The 21,347-nt window shown below is 38.4% G+C and overlaps 1 protein-coding gene across 17 annotated transcripts in view; it reads right to left on the bottom strand.

The window, feature by feature from the left end:
- NRCAM (neuronal cell adhesion molecule) overlaps positions 1-21,347 on the bottom strand; it is a 289,209-nt gene that overhangs the window by 96,975 nt on the left and 170,887 nt on the right. For 12 of the 17 annotated variants that reach the window (XM_089673969.1, XM_089673968.1, XM_089673975.1 and 9 more), the window contains 4 exons: positions 17,408-17,596; positions 10,270-10,287; positions 9,860-9,965; positions 4,906-5,102 (listed from right to left, as the gene is read on the bottom strand). In XM_089673969.1, coding sequence (XP_089530095.1) covers positions 4,906-5,102; positions 9,860-9,965; positions 10,270-10,287; positions 17,408-17,495 — 409 coding nt within the window. In that variant the 5' untranslated portion in view covers positions 17,496-17,596. Of the gene's footprint in view, positions 1-4,905; positions 5,103-9,859; positions 9,966-10,269; positions 10,288-17,407; positions 17,597-21,347 lie in introns of those variants that run through there. The other 5 variants (XM_089673971.1, XM_089673981.1, XM_089673972.1 and 2 more) reach the window with 2 other exon arrangements.

Genomic DNA, 21,347 nt, shown 5'->3' with positions numbered 1-21,347 from the left:
GCTGCTCTCTGTCATCTTTACTGGGGGCTTAGAAAAGTGGAAGCAAAACCATGAGAGACAGTGCAATGCAAGTCATGATTTAACAGTAATGGGGAAAGATCAACTGCACAGAGACCACAGACAATACTGGTGACTAGTCCTCTGTCCATCCTCTTTTTGAGCACAGCTTCCACAGTTTGGTTTCTTTTTAATAAGCCTGAAACACAGTAGCAATGAAAGTATATTGTAACATTAGAAATGATGTAATGAAAATATAGAAGGGTCTTGTTATGTGCTATTGGCAGCAAATTCAGTGAAGAGCAAGGACCAGTCTAAACATACTGGATTTTCTAACTATACAACTTTACACAGAGACCTGTTTATAATAACCACAAAACTCTTGGGACTTCAAGCTGCTGAACTTTTTAGCTTTTAACTTCTGACATTAATAAAGCCCTGATTAAGTGATATGTAAAATGGTGGTAAAAGGGTATAAAAGATGTTTAAAAATGTATAATCCACTTCTCAGTTTTTCCACTGAAAATAATGGATCTCGCCACAGGCTCAAATCTCCCCATTGCAATTGTTGACACTCCGATTTTTTTTAAATAGGCATTAAAGTATTTTAGGAAGCTGATCAGTCTGCCACACATTTGTGTGCTAAGGTTGGGTAATCATTATTCATCAAAGGAGTAAATATACTGGCCTTCCATTTGTTAAGAAGCACACACAGCATGATAACTGGTGATCCCAAACATGTTTCCTAAGCCAATGGTCACAACTTGCTTTTCCAGAGTGCCAGGGGTCACACTGCTGGCAAAAGGATAAGCGGTTTTGTGCTGAGCTATCTTTTTATTTGTGGCAATTTGTGCTCATTGCTTGAAAGATCAGGAATATGTCTGTTTGCACCATTTACAACATTGCTTAACACAGTGATTAAAGCCTCACTGCAGCCATTTTTTTTACATTTTTGATAGAAATGTTACCTCTACCACAAGCTATCAAGTTTTTATTTTTCTGTAATCCCATTGGAGAGACATTCCCTCACATCTTTTCCTTTTAACACCAGGACAAGAAATGAAAGGGAAAGGGGTGTGGGCACAAAAAGAAATGTTGGTCATTTTAATCCTTGTGCACTCAACTGCAAAAATTTCACACTCTATTCAAAAATAAAATAAAATGTCTTGTCATAAGCTGGGCTTTCAGTGCCTTAAATTGTACTGTTACTGGCAATTACATTGATTAAATAGTGTGGAGGTATGTACTTCAGTTGTGCTGAAACTGTAAATTCCATGAGGCATTGAAAGACTCTGACAGCCTAACACATGGCTGTCTGAGGTAGTGGCATGTTGAGATTTCTGGAGTTTTGAGGTTGCTATCCCTGTGCACAGTACAAGTGTTTATAGAAGAACATACACATCAAACAATATAAATGTATTTTATATAAAGGTATTGAGATGTGCTCATAAGACTTTTTGTGACATTATGCTGCTGTATTATAAAGCCCCAATGTATCCTCCCTAACAATCAAACAGTCTACTTGCATTACTGAGCCCTTGGTTACCTAGCATCACTCCACACAGCTACATGAATTATTTTATAAGCATTTTATCCTATGACAATGTTCCCACCAAAATGTTTAGTTTAAAAAAAAGGCATAGATGTAAAATCATTATTTAGTTCCATGAACTCTTAAAGTGCTTGTAAAGGATGAAGGTTTTTTTTTTACCTTCATGCATTTTATGCATCTATTCTATGCATTCCAGCACTGTGCACAAGAGCAGCATTTCTTTTGGGTCTCTCCCTCCTCATTGGCTAAGACACAGCAGCAGGAGGCATTGGTTTCCACTGCTGTCAATCACATCCAGTGAGGAGGGGGGCGGGGCTGAGCTGTGCTCTGTGCGTCTTACAAGAGGAGGAGGATCAGGGCTGCTCTGTGCAAAACCATTACACAAGGCAGGTAAGTATAATATGTTTGTTTTTTGTTTAGTTTTTTTTGTTTTTGTTTTTTTCAAAGCTGCATCTTTAGTATCATTTTAACTAATTGAGCTAACTATTTCTCGCAAATCAGTTTTTTATTTCACAATTCAATATTTTATCATCAACTGAAACTGCTGCTGTGTCTGCTCTTTTCAATGGACACCTCACTGAACCTTACTGAGAGGACTTGCTAACACCATGAAGCTGAATTACTAAAACTGGAGAGTGCAAAATCTGGTACAGCTGTGTATGGTGGCCAATCAGCTTCTAACTTCAGCTTGTTTAATTGAGCTTTGACAAAAAAAAAATCTGGAAGCGGATTGGTTTCTATGCAGAGCTGCACCAGATATTTTACTCTCCAGTTTTAATAAATCAACCCCTGCGGGTTTTCCTAGCATTTTTCAGTGCTTGGCAGGGCGTTTCGGCCCCTTCTAAGTGCCCTGCAGATGGCAGGCCTAAAAGTGTTAGCTGAGCCAAACAGGTCAATTCTTACATACAGTAGCAGGTAAGAAGTGAGGTGATGTGGTTGAATGTATCAGCTGGTCATGGCCGGTGGAGCTGACAAGTCGAGGGCAGAACACTGCCTAGAAATACACCCATCAAGACAGCATCCATTGAAGTAAGTTGTTAGAAACATTTCTAGGAGCAAAAACCATGCAATAACGGTGTGAACCTGACATACGAAAAATCAATTGTGAAAATTTAGCAGAACTAAAAAAAATGCTGATAGATAAATTGGCACACATATTTAAAAAAGAGAATATTTCTTTCCTTGGCTTTTGTAAATGTGGCATTAAAGTTTCAACAATTCACATTTGCAAAGTTTTTCTAGATCTTTAAATGTGTATCTTAAAACTACTGCGAACCAGAGCTAAGGTCACCCTAATGAACACATTTTAACATTCTACACACTTTATCTGACTACGGAACCTCTATAATTTGTATTTAAAACCATTCTGTCAACTGTGTTCCCTATTATTTGAGTAACAAGTATAGTTCCCGGTGTGACGAATGTACTCAAACTGAGATTTTCCATTTAAATGTTTTTACTACAGTGTGCTAGAAATACAATATACGTCCTAACATTCAGAGAGTAACTACCATGCTGAGATCTCAACATGCCTTTCACTTTGACTGCCTTCTGTTAATGGTACCACTTCTTTTCCATGATTGGCATAATAAACCTTGTGCCACCAAGACCACTAAATTAGTTCAACAACAAATAAATTACAGTATAACTGCTCAATGAATATTAAATTACTCTATTTTTGTATACCCACGTATTACAAATTAACTGTAAATAGAAAAGTACCCATACACATTAGGTGACTGCTGTGTCATATGATATTAGGAATTAAGATGGATTTATTTGATAACTGGATGGTGTAAAAAGAATACAGTGAATAACCATTGGACACCAAAGAAAAACCAGATAAAAAAGTATGTCAAACCTGACACTTTTCTTTTTTTGTTTTGGATAGAGTTGGAAAGGATGAGAACCCCTGCCTGGATTTTGCTGGTATCTGGCAACATTAGAGGGATTTTCCCTCTCGTTCATTCCCATTGACAATGGATTTCCGAAGCAAGAAGGACAAGGTGACAACAGGGATACCCAAGTTTGACAGGGGGTCTAGCCTTCCCCTATTTTACTACAAAATTTTTATTTTTTCTTTGGTGCTGCAGGAGAGTTCAAAGGAAAAATCTCGACAAATGTCCTCTGAATAGCAGTAAATGTCCATACTTTATCCAAGACTAATTAAAAATGTTTCACTTGACATACACCTTAAAAGTTGGAATTCTTAATCTGATTCTCCCTTGTTCCCAAAAGTGTCTGGTGCTACACTTTATATTGTATAGACAATATGATATGCACTAAAGAATGTCTTTAGATGTTGGATGTACATAGTATTTTCCAGTGGTGAGATAGTTAACTAACCAACATCATCATCATCTTATGCCTATGGGTACTTTCAGCATTCACAGTTTAGAACACGCTATTAAGAATAAACACCTAAGTGGAACACTGTGTATGGCTTGAAGAAAAGGAAAATTAAGAGGAATTGTAGTAATAACATACAGGGTATCTGTGCAATAGACAATGGGACGTTGGTGAATTAAGATAAACACTGGGTAATGTAGAAGATTCTATTATGCCTAGTAAGCAGAATTCATTTACATGATATCAATGGTAAATCAGCAACGTAACTACTTCATTAAATAGATGAAGGTTAGTTATCACCCCTGGCACTATACAGATCCTGTTGTGTTTTATCCATTTTATATTTCATGACATGAGCTTTCAGACATACTAGTCTGTGTGTGAGTGAACATCTGAAACTGTCATTACCAATTGAGATCATTACCCTTTCATTTAATTTCTGGTGCAATTACACGCAGTGCCCTTATTTTAACTTTGAGGACACATTACCCAGGTTTACTTCTGTACTCATCTGTCTCTACAATCTCTATGGAGAGATTGTATCATTATGGAGGAGAAGGATGTTCTGGAGGGGTCCCACAAGTAGGAAAGTTGAAGGAACAGTTTGCACTTCCATGCAGTTTTTTTAACCAGAGTTATAAGGGATTACCTTCTAACAAGATGGCTTTGAGGATTATAAAGATGTCTTTAATCAAAGAAAAAAAAAGCAAGAGAATTAAACAGAAAATCCAGCATTGAAAAGAAAAGAAAATGGAAATGTGTTGCATCATGAATTGCAATCAGAATTTTAATAAAATGGAGCTTGCTTACCAAAATTCGGGAAGTAAAATTAAAAAAAAAAACATTAAAAAATACAGTACAAACAAATAAAAGCAAAAGAAGTAAAGAAAAAAAGAAAAATGTATATTGTTAATGATGAACACTTGTAGTTTGAACTTTGCAGATTGCTAACTTCCATAGTATATTTCATACAGAAACAGTAAGTTAATTTGTAAAGAACTACTTACTGGACTGACGAACAACAATATTGTTTGATACAGCTGTTCCACGGTCATTTTTGGCAGTGCATTGGTATTCCCCTTCATAAGCTTCTGCTTTTCCACCATTTAATATATTTATTTCAAGGGTTCCTGAGTTTGGTTTCATTGTTACTAATGGATCTTTTTCTGTGTCAAAAAGGGTGCCATTGCGAGTCCAAGAAAAGCTATAATAAGACACACAGGTAAAAGAATATCTATAAGAAAGTAAAGCTTTGAAAACCGAAAAGTCCTTCCTACACTATGTAATCTGTATATACCATCAGCAACATTTTCAGTTTTTAAGTTTTATGAACTGTGAAAGAACACTGCAACTAATAAATAAATGCATTAATAAATAATGCTTTTTAATCTAGTTTTACACTTTCATAATTGATTAGCTGCAATATCAGCCGCAACCTAGTCTGTAGAACCTCCATTTCAGAACACCTAAGACTAAGGGGGGATTTACTAAAACTGGAAAGTGCAAAATCTGGAAACCAATCAGCTTCCAAGTTTTTTGTCAAGGCTTAATTGAACTAGCTGATGTTAGAAGCTGTTTGGCTACTTACACAGCAGCACCAGATTCTGAATGCCTCAGTTTTAGTAAATCTCCTCCTAAGACTGCTTTCCTTAAGCTGGCCATACACTAGTCAAATTTTGTTCAAAATGTTATGTTTTAAGAACATTTGTTTGGTTTTCTAATCAGTAGTGGGGTTAAACTGATGCTTGTTTTTGACCATAGTGACAAGAAAACTCAAAGGAGCAGGAGAGAAATTTTTGGCAAAAAACATTATTTCTAACAGTACATGTGGTTTTCCTTCTGGAAATTACATTAATTACAGAACTAAATGTTAAATGCAAACAAAATTTAGAAGTACTTTCAAATGACATTCATCAAGTTATCAAATGTACTGATCATTTTTGTATGACTATTCATATGAATATTCATATGAAAGCTCATGTACAAATCTACTAGTGCATGACCAGCCTTAGTAGCAAACCAGTCTACTGCACTGAACAGAGCTTTAATTCTAAAGTTTTCAAGGCAAAGGAGACCTAGGGGAAGATCTATGAGTTTACAGGAAGGGAAGAGCAAAGGGGGAAGCTCATAGATCTGGTATTGAGACTCATTCAGATTCCAAGGTGGAAGTGTAGTAGGGGTGTGTTAATCACAAGAGTAGCAACATTACAAAATTTTAAAAAAGTAAAATAATTCCACCTTACATTTGCTGAGTGAGTTGATCTGCCTCCTGTTTTTGCTTAACAGAAGTTGTTTCAGAATTAGGTACAGGCAGTAGAGCATATAATATATTGCAGTTTACCTGTCTTTGGATGTTGTGGCTACATTAGTTTTCTTTTTTCTTTCTTTTATCTAGGGAGAGAGCCATAGTTGCCACCCAGGGTAGTTTACTTATCTGAACTACAAATATGTCTTGCTCTATTAATTTTCATTACAAAGGGCATGGTAATTAGTAGTTTCCAGAAGATAGCTTGATAGACAAATGGGAATATTTGTGTGTCCATTTAAGCTTACAGGAGGTGATATAGGCACTGCATTTCTGGTATGATCAACAAGTATTTTCTGCACATGCTAAATATTCTGAAAATGATTACATTTATCTGTTGGGTTTAGATATCCTTTAAACTACTTATCTTTCGTTTTCTATAGATTTATTCACTGCCTGTACAGGGATGTGGCTGAAAATGCCTGCAGAAACAGATCAGTGTACATAATAACCTATCCCCCAGATGAAGCAGAATAACATATAGAGTTAAAGTGGAGTTCCAGACAGTTTTGTGTTTATTAAAAGTCAGCAGCTACAAAAACTGTAGCTACTGACTTTTAATAAACACACACTCACCTGTCCCAAGGTCCAGCGATGTGCTCACCCGTGCCGTCCCTTCTCTGCCTCTTCTCTGCCCGGCACCGGCACCGGCATCACAACTGTGGGCACCAGGCTGTGACAGCTTGCGACGTCAGAGCCGGGTGGCCACTGCGCATGTGCGAATCGCGCTGCGCATTCTCATTGGTCTGGCAGTCTTCTAGGACCTTTGAAGGTTCCCAGGAGGCTGCGGGAGGAAGGAGGGGGCTGAACATCTGGCTCACTTTGCTGCAGCTAACTGAGCTGGACATGGGAGTGGGTACCTGTCAAAAACAGATATCCGCTCCCCCATCCCCCCAAAAGGTGCCAAATATGGCAGTGGGGGGGGGGGGGGGGAAACAAATAAGCAGAGCTTAAAGTGATTCTATGGAGGAAGGGAACAGAGAGAGCCCCTGCTCTCGGGCGCAGCGCTGGATCTAGATTGGGCTCAGATAACTATTGGGGAGGAAGATCCTAGACATGGAAGGTTTTTTTTTTTTACCTTAATGCAGAGAATAATTTAAGAAAAAAAAAACTTAAGGCTTTAGAACTAATTTAAACATTATTCATTGTATACTTTACCCTGCATTGACCCTCTACTATATGTGGTCAGTAGTACTTAATAAACTATTTTGTAATAGATTTATTGCAGTATGTTCAAAACTCAGTAATCCACATTGATTAAAAATACACCGTAATGCTCTGACCACAATAAGATGAAATCTAATTGGTTTCTATGGGTGAACAGGATAAACTGTTGGGCTTATTTATTATATAGTGCTAAGTTCAGCAATCCATTAAACCCAATTATATTTTATTCTTTGACATTAGATCTATGAAAGACTCCATGTTAATTATAAAGATAGGCCACATAAAGCGAAGGATACAATGAGTTCAACAATTGTGGGTCTCACACATGGGCATCTCTCATGTGAGAAATATATCTAAATGACAACAGTACTAAACCAAATATCTATAGTCTAAATTATTTATTGTGTGTCCAGAAAAAAACATAAAAAAAAAACTTAATGCAGGGTCCTGCATAAATATCCATATATCATAGGTGCCTTGTGTAGAAGAACAATCACTATTATCATCTGGCAAACTATTTCCAAAACTCAGTATAATAATAATGCCTGTCCCAAAGTGTCCACCAATATAAATACACATAAGCATCCATCTCCAAACTCATAGTAAAGTGAATTGAGCTCACATCAGAGTCCATAGATGTCATATCATTATCAATAGCTGTAAATGTTAGACTACTTAAAACACTCTCAGATTTACTTTTAGGCTAAAACAAATGCAGCATGCGCAAACGCACTATGGTGCAACCCATCAATAAATGAATAAAAAGATAGATAACAAAATAATGGAGCAAACAATATGGACACTCATATGTTGATATCCTTGACGCTACTGAGATTGGTTGGTTGTAATTTGATGACAACTCCTTGCAAAACAGACAGTACTCCACAATTAATGTAGACCACAGTACGTTCTCAGTGCACATCTATGCTACAGAAATATACCAAATTATTTGATGACCTCTATTGTAGTGCTAAGAAGGACTGGCAGAGCATACAATCAATCAATGATGTTCTAAAAGCAGAGGAATCCTTGAGTATAATTAGTCATCGGGACAGATGCAGACCACTGCTGATATGAGGCACTGGCTTCTATACTTCATTATTTGAGGGTCAGATGTTATAGCCCACCAGTCTGTATAAAAGGCAAACACCTATTCCAATGAGGATGCCCATATAGTTTATCTGTCATATCGCTCCAGAGTAACAGAAGTAAATGGGGCCCTCACCAACCACTATGTGATATCCTTCCAATAGCATTACCTCTCCAAGATATGCGTATAAGCAGGAACTTCACAAATAACCACATGATAGCCCCAGATGGTTAAGTGATATAGAGTTTTGACTAAATATATTTGTTGTAGCACTGTTAATGATAAAATATCTTTCTCACATGGGAGATGCTTGTGAGATTCAAAAGTGTTCAAATGATTTACGATTGGGCTAAATCTCAGTAAAAATACAGTATTATAATGTTACTGTTAATGTATTATGAATGACACAGGCCAGGGTCTCAACTTGTGTATTAATACAAAATGAGTGCATACAGATATATACAGATTGTAGCTACACTACTTAGCTTTGAATTCAAATGTGCTGTCCTCTCTGGTACATCTACCCATATAAAATTATCACACAGCTCTTTATTACCAGAGTTCTCAGGCTGTTATCTGCTTTTCTTATTAGGTCAACTACTGATCTAATTTCTGAAATATCAGCTTGACGAAACTGGCTCTATCCTTAAGCCTGATGTCCACTGCAGTTTCTACTAGTAGAATATGATTTGTCTTGATATTACGGAACTTAGATTAGACAAGGTATATAATATAGACAGCAAGGCCTAGTTCACACCAAAGCTGAATTCATAAAGCACCTCCAAGCTTTCAGATGGCATTCAACCCAGTTTTCCAAAATTCTCCAGGTGAAGACCAACAGAGGATAGGAAGAACTTAGTGGAACTAGGGAATCTGATGCAAGTTGGAGGTTCAGAGTTGTATGTAAACACTTATTGAGTGCTGGAGTGTACTAAACTGCTCACTTCAGCTCAATACAGCATCCACAGCCACACCAGGAGGCTATAGGCAGGAATATATAATAAATGTCCCATTTTAACAGCTACAGTATATCAGCCTTTTCAACCTTTTCAACACAGAGTAACCCTTGAAATAACTTTCCAGTCTTAGGGAATCCCTGCTAAAATTGTTATATATACACGTCATAATGCATTAGCGGGATGATCAGTGGGAAGAAAGCTCCTTAAACTTGCAGTCATTGGGAAGAATCACTCCCTTACACATAGCTAAAAAATCAGTTGTGTCAGTGGAAACTTATCTGAGAGGCAGAAATTGCTCATTGATTAAAGAACCCCTAGCAAACTTTGGAGGAACCCTAGGGCTCCATGGAACCCTGGCTGAGAAACCCTGACCACAATTTCATCAGCTAATATAATATCTCACTTGACCTCTAAGTGCATAGAGCAGTGGGCAAACATACCTTGGTGGGGGCTTTCCTTTGGCTTCACACTGAATCACAATATTCTCTCTTGGATCCACAATGTAATTTTTTGGTGACTGATGAGTTATAGTTGGAGGCTGTGGTACTGCATATTAGGAACGATAAAACACAGTTAGTGGCCAAATAAAATAAAATCGGATATAATTAAAAAAAGACTCACAAAGTATAGAAAAAAATCCAACACCACACAAGGGGAACAGCAAACTATAAAAGGTGATACAATAATCAACACAAAAACAATAATTAACCAATAAGTGTTTAAGTGATAAAAGAACTTGAAGGCAAGCAGGTGAACAGCTACAGAAAAAACAAACAAGCTACTGTAATAAGCAGCACAGCACACCACCCCTGCCAAACATGCTGCACAATACCACTTCACAAGAACTTACATTGCTCTAGAAGTTGTGCTTTATTCCACACAAGAGAATCAGCAGTTGTAAAGATAAACAAAGATTTAAAGACTGACTGTTAGTTAAAAAGTTTTTTTTTCATCTTAATTTACAACTATTTAGTATGTCACAGAAAGAAAAAAGTGCAATTTTCAAGTGGAACTGTAGACAAAATTTGTTTCTTTTGTTTTTGGACTGAAATAAGAAGGATTTGAACCACTGTCAGAATTTTATTCTGCCCTTGTGTTCATTGGAAAGAATTTCCCTTACTTTCCCTCCCAAGACAATGGTCGTCGACATAATAAGTCTGATTTATTAAGGCTGATGATAAATAAGTTGTGTGAATATTCACTTTAAAGTAATGTTAAAGCCCCATTTTTTTAAATGGTACTGCACAGACTGGTCCTTTGCCTTCTCTTCGTTCTTTGCTCCTCTATTTCTGGGGGTGCTCCCATAGAATGCCATGTGCTATGGGGACACCTATGTGGTGCACTTCCAAGTCGCTCGAGTGTGGCTCGGCTATACCTCCACTAGCTCCTCAAATTATTTGACTGACAGCAGCAGGATCCAATGGCTCCCACTGTGGCCTGAGTCACCTGTGAGACCAGGAAGTGAAGGGAAAAGACCTGCAGCCGTGCACAGCACATGACTGCTGGCAGGACTCAAGTAAGTGTTTGGTGGGTATAGGCGGGGAACAGTTAGTGTTCAGTTTTTTACTTTACTGCAGGGAATGTATTAAGGTAAACAATTACATTAATTTTATAACTACTTTAAAGTGGTTCTAAAACCAGACTGTTTTTTACCTTAATGCATTCTATGCATTAAAGCAAAAAAAAAAAAAAAACCTTCTGGGTGCAGCTCCCCTCTAACTAACCCAAGTCCCATCTTCTTCCAGCAATGTGCATGAAAGCCACAACTCTCCTGGGTCTCTATCTCCTCATTGGCTCACACAGCAGCAGGGGCCATTGGCTCCTGCTGCTGTAAATCACAGCCAGTGAGCCAATGAGGAGAGAGTGGGGGAGGAGCAGAGCCACACTCTGTGTGTGAAAGAACAATGTCCATTCACATGAGGGTGGATTGGTAACAAGCCTGCTTAAGTGCCCCAATTGCAAGAGGCTTGCTATTTGGGACACTCAGCTGGGAAGAGGAGCCAGGACCGCTGGTAGGGGACCCAAAAAGAAGAGGATCGGGGCTGATCTGTGTAAAACCATCGTATAGAGCAGGTAAGTATAACATGTTATCTTTTTTTTTTTCAAAAAAATCCAACTCTTAGAATCACTAACTAAAGACAAATCTTTTTTTTAGTTTTGGACAGAGTGGAGAGACATTAGAATGCTTGCCAGTTTTTATTGCTGTCTGTGCTTCCTTTAGGGAGATTCACCCTTTCTATTTGTCCTATTTACCATTATCATTGAAACTGAAAGTAAAAGAAAAATCCCAAATTTTGTGTTGTCCACAGAAAAGTAATAGAAGGGAAATGTTCCAATGGGGACACTAGTTCTGGTGACCAGGGGGTTCCCAAGGAATTTGCTTAATGTGCAGGGTTTCGTCTCACATCCTGTTTGGCTATGGGACCGGAAGTGAAGGTATATCTCCGCGATGGGACACAGATGGCAAAAATAAATTCTGACAGGGGTTATAACCCTCCCTTGTTCTAGCCAAAATTTAAAAAAAAATTGCATATAGTTCTACTTTAACTCATTTCAATTATTCAATAATGTGAAAAGCAAATTCCTGTTTACTTCTTTCATCTGCATATGACTGGATAATTGAAGTGAACCTAAGTGAATATTTACACTATTGTGTGAAGATTTCCAAATCCTTTACCAAACCAACCCAAATTTAACCCTCCCTTACTCTATCTAAAACAAACAAAAAAAAAAAAGTTTTGGCTTTACTCATCATAAACTACTATAATCAAGAGTAACAACTCATAGGAAAAAATGTAATCTAAATAGTTTTTTCCTTCACTTTAGAGAGTTTTACTTCCTGTCGCATCTCCGAGACACGTAGACAAGAGAAATCTCCCCACTGTTACACAGACAGGGGAAAAAACAAATATCTTGCAAATATACATTGAACAGCTTTTATTACAGGAAGGGCATATGTACTTTGACAAGCATGCTTGTGTTGACCTTAAAGGGCAATAATATAACTATTTTAATTAGAGATGACTAGACGTGAACAGATAAGGTGCACTTTGCTCCTTCACTTTTTTACATTGAAGAGTAAAGGATCTAGATTGATTGCAGGTAGATTTTCCATCAAGTTGTAAGAGTTGTGATAATAAGTGTCTATCTGGTGGTGGTACTTGGTAAGACTTCTAGGATGTAAGGAACATGATGCTTGAAATCAGCAACTGTTTCTTGCCACCCTTAGCTATGAGGCAGGGAGAAGAAAAATGGCACAGATGTTTTAGTTAATCAATTTCCAAAAATGTTGGATGCCACGATTTAAGGACACAAACTTTTTTTGTTAGAGAAGAGATACAATTTCTGTTACATGCTGTACAGTGAAGGAAATAAGTATTTGATCCCCTGTTGATTTTGAATGTTTGCCTACTCACAAAGAAATGATCAGTCTGAAAATCGAATGGTAGGTGTAATGTAACACTGAGAGACAGAATAGCAACAAAAAATTAAAAAAAATGCATGTCTAACAGATTATGCACTGATTTGCATGTTTAAGAAAGAAATAAGTATTTGATCCTCTATCATTCAGCAGGATTTCTGGCTACCAGGTGTCTTTCATACAGGTAACAAGCTGAGATTAGAAGCAGTCTCTTAAAGGGAGTGCTGCTAATCTCATGTAGTTACCTGTATAAGATACCCATCCACAGGAGCAATCAAACATTTAGATTCCAAACTCTCCACCATGGTAAAGACCAAACAGCTGTCCAAGGATGTCAGGGACAAGATTGTAGACCTACAGAAGACTGGAATGGGCTATCATTCACAAATGGAAGAAACACAAAACAACTGTCAGTCTTCCTAGGTCTGGTGCACAATGCAAGATCTCACCTCGTGGAGTGTCAATGATCATGAGAACAGTGAGGAATCATCCCAGAACTACACGTGAGGATCTTGTGAATGATCACCAGGCAGCTGGGACCACAGTCACCAAGAAAACAATTGGTAACACACTACGCCGACAAGGATTGAAATCCTGCAGTGCCCGCAAGGTCCCTCTGCTCAAGAAAGCACATGTCCAGACCCATCTGAAGTTTGCCACTGAATATCTGAATGACGCAGAAGAGGACTGGCTGAAAGTGTTGTGGTCAGATGAGACCAAAATTGAGCTCTTTTGTATCAACTCAACTCGTTGTGTTTGGAGGAGGAGGAATGCTGCCTATGACCCCAAGAACACCATCCCAACTGTCAAACATGGTGGTGGAAACATTCTGCTTTGGGGGTGTTTTTCTGCTAAGGGTACAGGACAACTTCACCACATCAAAGGGACAATTGACGGGGCAATGTACCGTCAAATCTTGGGTGAGAACCTTCTTCCCTCAGCCAGGGCATTGAAAATGGGTCGTGTATGGGTGTTCCAGCATGACAATGACCCAAAACACACGGCCAAAGCAACAAAGGAGTGGCTCAAGAAGAAGCACATTAAGGTCCTAGAGTGGCCTAGCTAGTCTCCAGACCTTAATCCGATTGAAAATCTGTGGAGGGAGCTGAAATTTCGAGTTGCCAAACATCAGCCACCAAATCTTAATGACTTGGAGAGGATCTGCCAAGAGGAGTGGGCCAAAATCCCTCCTGAGATGTGTGCAAATCTGGAGGCCAACAACAGGAAATGTCTGAGATCTGTGATTGCCAACAAGGGATTTGCCACCGAGTACTAAATCATGTTTTGTGAAAGGGATCAAATACTTATTTCCTCATGAACATGCAAATCAGTGCATCATTTGATAGACATGCATTTCTGCTGAATTGTTTGTTGCTATTCTGTCAGTGCTACAATACACCTACCAGGGGCAGACTGACCATTAGGAAACTCAGCGGGCCCGGGGTCAGTAGGGGGCCCCATGAGATGCCCCTGATACCTTTTTCATAGGCTTTTTTGAGTTTGGGCAAGGACACAGGGGCCCCATGATCCCCTATTGCCCAGGCGCCCCATGAGTTGTCAGTCCACCCCTGACACCTACCATTCGATTTTTAGACTGATCATTTCTTTGTGAGTGGGCAAACATTCAAAATCAGCAGGGGATCAAATACTTATTTCCTTCACTGTATATATTGCTGTCTGTGACACCATTGGAGAGCTTTTGCCTTGTTTCTATGCCTATAATGCCTGTAAAAGAATGGGGGATGCAGATATCATGGGGACAGGAAGATGCATAGACAACCATAAAAACTGTGCTAGCTATAACCCTTTCTAACTCTACCTAAATTATGTGTTTTTATGTATTTGAGGGTGCTCATTTGAGAGATTTCTCATCACTTCCTGTCCTGAAAGAAAGTGAGGAAAAATCTCCCCACTAGGGACATATACACAAGAAAAACCTTTGAAATGAAACAAAATGTTTTGACTGGAGCTGGGCTTTAAATAAAGCTAATAGAAATAAGTGCATCAACTCCAACCAATTGGCTGAAGATATCTTTCTTCACCCAGAATTTTCTAAATTGAGGAAAGGTGCATTCTTATTGGTTGTGACAGGTTATTGTACACTAGGACTCTTTGTACTGCCTTATTAAGTTATAGTATATAGTTTAATCACTGACAGCAAACGCGCCTACAATTAAATTAATATCTTAATCTTTATTAGATGATATGTAGACATGTATGTGAAAAGAAAATCTTCACAAATGCTAAAAATTACCAAGTTATAGTGAAATTTTTCTGACTTTATGATTATCTTTGCCCATCCAATTCTCTTTAAGATCTCTACCCTTTGCATAGATCTAGCATCTAGAGTCAGTATAGAGCAAATTTCTAATACGTTGGCTATTGCTGGTGATAAGGGGCTAATGGTGGAAAAGCTTTTTGTGCTGTTAATGATGAGATGATCAAAATGGAAAAGGTCATTAAAATGTTACTATAGAGTGCAGGTTTTATTCACCTTAGGCAGCCTGTGCTTAGTAGGTTTAACAAAGGACTGCAAACATCGCACATAATAACATGGAAGGTGAAGTAGTACTTGCGTGTTTCATGAAAAAGATTAACGGCTTCCCCTCTGCCCTATAGCAGAAATACTGCTACAGGGCAGCAGGAGTGTGCAAAATCATGTATATATACACATGATTTTTCAGTTCCAGGTAGGGGGCGCCATTCGCGGCCTCGTATGTCAATCACTGGGTTCCGACCGGTGATTACTCTCCAGCACCCGGTGATCGCCGAACATTACAGATGAGGGAGAGAACTGTATGTAAACAATACAGTTCTCTCCCGTCAGCTCCTGCACACTGCTTTGTATGGCACTGCATAGCAGAGCCATACAAATCAGTGTGCTTACAGTGGAAAGCACACACAGAGCATACTGTGAAACAGCATACAGCACACAGTTAACCCTTTGATTGCCCCAGATGTTAACCTCTTCCTGCCCAGTGCCATTAGTACAGTGTCAGTGCTTTTTATTAAAGCGCAATTGTCAAAGTAACGCAGCGCCTTAATGGACAAAATGGCCTGGTCAGGAAGGGGGTAAATCTTCTGTAGGGCAAGTGGTTAATATGTGCCTCTGCTTGTTATTCTATTGTAAACATGATTTCATTGTATATATATATATATATATATATATATATATTACAGGGCACGTTCACTTTTAAAAAAAATAATAATAAATGCCCATTTTTTACAGGCAAAAAAATGTGCATTTACTTTTTTATTTTTTTTTGAGCTTGGAAAGCATTACACCAGATCAGCAGATCGCTGGTGCCATGCAGGACTCCTGCAAACCTGTCAGTGTATCTGTGTGCTCGTACATCCCATACAGGCAAGGAGATTCTTACTAACAGGAAGACGCAATGAACTACCACAGTGCTCAACAGTGCCATGGTAGTTGTTTGAGAACTACAAGCAGACAGCTACAAAGGCTTTCGGAACTTGTAGTTCATTCATTCACTGAGCTCTGTGAATGAATGCCATGGTTGTGTGGGCAGAGCCCCCATGGTCGTGCTGTTTTCAAAAAGTGACAGCAAGTACAGGGAACTTCTTCCTGTTCTGCTGTCACAGGGAGGGGGGGACCGGGCAGCGACTGCAGCGCTGGGAACACGTTACATGTTCCCAAAGGTAGACTTATCCGTTAAGTGATGGTTACATGCAACAGTTTAATCATAAGGCTTCGTTCACACCAGGTGTGCTGGGTACTGTGGTGGGCGGCCTTATCCAGCGTAGACCCAGTGCAAGACAAGGCAAAAAGCCTTGTTACCTGTGAGGGCAGTTCACACCACTGTGTTACATGCATGCAGTACTTTGATTTTCAGCACAGCAATCAAATGCATTGCAACACAGCTGTGTGAATGGAACTTAATAAAAAAAAAAAAAAAAAAGCATTGTGCTCTTCTTATGCATCAGCACATTTACTCCCAGCAAATGTGTCATTTCAGTAGGGTTAAAATAAAAAAACAAAAAAAACAGTATGTGGCTCTGTGATTGGCACATCAGCACTGTTTCCTCCCAGCACACACCAGCAGCTGAACAATCAATATGGCTAGCTGGTGTTAAAGAACCCATAGGTTGCATTTACACATGTATGTTTCCTAAACATGCAACAAAACACACAGATATGCACGTTTTGGTGCACATTTCAGAAATGCGTTGCAAACATGTGTTGCGCTTGCAGTTCCATCAATTTTTAATGACACCTAATTGTGGACTCCTCCTGATGCAAAGTCATTTGCCTTGCATTCATGTACATATTTTGGCCCCCTTACTTCCGGAATTACTGACCTAGAATAAGTACACAGCACTTTGACTTTTCTCCGACTTTCTCTTGCTGCAAGCTTATTCAAGGTCTGTTACTTAAAAGTATTGAAGCCAAACACAGACACGCCGCTGGCATTCACATAAAGAGGTGTACTTTCAGCCCAGCCATCAATCTACAAATGACTTTAAAATATTCCAGTAGTACAGATTCCAGCAGTGCTGGAAGTCACAGGTGGATAACAAGAAAAACTTTGAGTGTACTGATACTTACGATCAAGTGGCACTTCTAGTGCTGTAAGTACTTGGCATAAAATAAGGACCAAAGAAGCTCTGCCGGGTAATAATCTTTTCTTCTGCATTATTTTAAGCTGCCTAAGTCTACTCCCGCTGAGAGACAGAAGCTTTTCTTATCACAACAGATTCCTTCACAATACTGAGCCCGCTATCATGAGGATATCAACTAGAAAATAAAGAGAAAAAAAATCATATTAAAAACTGTAATTTTATTGGGAATAACATGATTAAATTTCTAAAAAAAATAAAGGAAAACAATATGTTGACAAATGAAACTGCTATGCAGCATATGCAACGACATCAAATCACCAACTCAAATTCTCCAAACAAGGCAAAAACACATATGCTCAATTAAAGAAAAAAAGAGCAGGTGATTTCCATAACAATCAGTCAGATACAGAGAGGCTGTTTTACTAAAGGATTTGAGAATTTTTCACATGAATCACAGAATAAATTGAGTGAATCATGTAGAAAGCAAATTCCTGTTTATATCTGCACATGACTGGGTATTCAAAGTGAACACAGTTGCAAGTGAAGATTCCCAACTTTATTAACGTAACCCAACAGTTTCAGTTTTATGTACAGGTTAATATAAATTCATGCCTTTTCATTTCATTTTTTCAACCTTTGTAAGTTAAAACTTTACAAACGACAAGAACAAAAACAGTGAAGTGAACAGACTCCATTCAAACTTGTGTGACTTTGGACATATAAAGTCACATGACAATTCGCACTCTATGTATTTCAATGGAAGCTGTGCAAATCTATGCAACATAAAGTCGCAGCAACTTAAAAAATGTTCCTGCACTACTTTGATTCGACTTTCATGCGACTTGAGTGCCATAGACTGCAATGTAAACTCTCAAAAGTCACATGAAAGTTGCCTCTTAAAGTGTTACTAAGCCCAGGACCCTGCATTCACTATATTTGGTCTTCCACAGTACACAGAACATGGAAATGCAATTATTTTAGTAAATATAAACTGCTAAATACCTTTTCTCATCACAAGTTAGAGCAGTTTTGTGGCTTCTATCAGTGTTCAGCCGAGCACTGGTTACAGCATGTAGGAGGAGTTTTCTTTCTGCTCTAGGAGGATGCAGAATCCTTGACCTTTGTCTGGACACTGCTGATTGGCCCTGTGCTGATCACATGCACTCTTCCAAGAAAAAAAAAAAAAAAACCTCTCTAGCAATACACACTAAACTGAGTATGTGCAGAATGGCTACGGGTTCAGTCTGTCTTATCAGGAGATAAGGTGTGGACATTTTAAGAAGAGGAGGAGCACAAAAGACAGGGTCAAGAGGTCTTTTTACACCATGCAGAGGATTATAGACATGTAACCTATTATTACAGGGCCATACAGGCACAGATGTTTCAGGGGTTTTTTTTATCAACATCAGTAATGACCAGATATTGAACACAAGTCAGACTTGATATTTGAACAAAGGATGCACCAAGTTAAAATGACTCTTAGTCAATCAGTCTCAAAGTATCTATAAACATATAGTACTTTTGTAGTAAAGTTTGTAGATTGTTTTCTGTTTTGTGTTCAGACTGTAATCCAAGAAAATATATATAATGCTTGCTGATTTACATTCAGATTGTATTCCAAAAAAAGTTAATGTGTAGAAAATAACATCTACTCAAAGATAATGATTACCATGTACTGCATTTGGTAAATTTGGACCTCACTACTCATATGCCAAGTAAGGAATACATAAACACATTACAGGTTTAAGTTGGCCAACATTCAGGTTGTCTGATTGCTCGGTCTATTGGCTGCATGACCTTACTGCTCTCAGAAATGGACCTACAGACACATGGTACTCAACACAGTCATGTGTTTCCCTATAACCTTCTGGCCATCAAGAGAAGCTAGTTTACAAGCACTTAAGGAAAGCAGTAAGGATAAATCCATTGTGCTTGAGTGCTTCCAATGTACAAAATGAATTCTAAGCAGATCAGGAACCAAACACACAGATATGTGAATTGAATATTTTTTCACTACAAAACTACAGTTCTCAAAAAAATGAATTAGAAAATGTAGATTCCATGCCTACAGTTAATTTATTAAAGTCCCATGACAATTTTAAAGGCAGTATCCCTAGGGCAAAATAAGGCAGTGATTACATATTGATTTCACCCATATTTAATCTTTAGGAATGTAAAATGTATGTAAATTGGAGCTTACTACAATACACATGTAGGTGATATATATCACACTCCATTACATTAAGTACTCAGAGAACATAAATAATCTGAGAAAATGTATTAAACAAATGAGCCTGTCTTGACCTAGCAGCAGGGAACTATACAAATGCAATATTTAACACATTACAGAACAGAGATTTCCTAATGTACACATGTTCAAACTGCAAAGGCACAAACATCATTTCTATAACATCACTGAAACTATGCTTACTAGAACTGCTTATATGTAGACTATATATTATTATACAATCAATCATTTATAGTACTATGTGCAAAAAACAAAAGTTACGGGTAAAGTTCAGCCAACTAGTATCAGTCATAAGCTAAATTTAATTTTGTTGCAGAAAACTAATAGCAGTCTCAGTTCCAGAGTTAATTCAAAGCAGAAATTTGGCACCATGATTTTAACAGTGTAGGACAATAAAATAAGAAATAGCGACACAAACCCAAAATAACATACAGAATCATATAATTCACAAAGAACCTTGATGCAATTATTTTCTATATACCAATACTCATAGATTCGAGAAACTATACTGATGCACATCATTTAACCAGTGTGAATAGGCAGAAATGGCTTGAGAGTCTGAAATGATGAAATATATTTTACCCTGATTACACTTACCACAAGATATCGCTTGTGCTTTCAACATCAAAAGCGGTGGCTTTGTGTCTGGGTGATTAAAATATTTTGCTCTATCCCTCTTACACGTATGACACTCTTAGCCTACAGAATGCAGTTTTAACTCTCCTAAGCCCCTGAGCAAATGTGATTATGTGACGATGCACTTTGCCACAGTAACTACATTGGTGATCATCCATCAGTAGAAAAAGTGATTGATTGAATATTGGCTGCATACTATGCTGAGTGCAGAAGAAAATCGTTTAATGCCTGTATATTAACTGCTTCACCACTGGATGTAATCAGTACTGGATGCTTCTAAATAGAGTCAAAAAGACTACTGAAGGCTAACTATAACACATTTACAACATATATTAGGCTCCACTGATCACAAAATGCTGCTTGACAAATAGGGGTTGATTTACTAAAACTGGAGTGTGCAAAATCTGGTGCAGCTGTGCATGGTAGCCAGTCAGCTTCTTAGGCTACGTTCACACTAGCCTTGTTAGCAAGCGGCAGACAGGCGTTTGGGAAGCGTTTTTACCGTTTCCCAGACACCTGGGAAAATTCTGCACATTGCAGCACATGGTGCTGTTCAAACGAGAGCGTTAGCGTCACCTTGCGTCGCGGCAAAACGGACGCCTCTGGTCAAGTCAGGAGGAGTTGAAGCCTCCTATTCAAGTCTATGGTGCCGCAGTTGCGATGTGGTTGCGGGGCATTTGCGGAGCTTTAACACCATTCAAACTTCATTATAGGCATTTGTGGGGCATTTTTAACACTTGGCAAATGCCTAGCAATCGCCGCTAAACCGCACATGCGGCGCTTGCGGAGCGTTAAAAAAACGATCCGCAAATGCCGGACCAATGCTTGTCAAACGCTATAGGGGCGTTTGGCAAGAGTTGGAAAAACAGTCAAGTGTGAACGAGCCCTAACTTTACCTTGTTCAATTAAGCTTTGACAAAAAAAACCTGCATCAGATTCTTCAGTTTTAGTAAATCAACCCCACAGTAACACACCATGCAAACCATTCAACAAAGCATATGTACAATGTGTCTAGTATTCAAAACCCTTGGTTATACAGTAC

Source organism: Staurois parvus, unplaced genomic scaffold, assembly GCF_062004578.1.
Source record: "Staurois parvus isolate SC_StPar_1 unplaced genomic scaffold, SC_StPar_1.0 ptg000147l, whole genome shotgun sequence".
NCBI lineage: Eukaryota > Metazoa > Chordata > Amphibia > Anura > Ranidae > Staurois > Staurois parvus.
The sequence above is the reverse complement of the archived record's forward strand: the minus strand, read 5'-3'. Positions and strand labels throughout refer to the sequence as shown.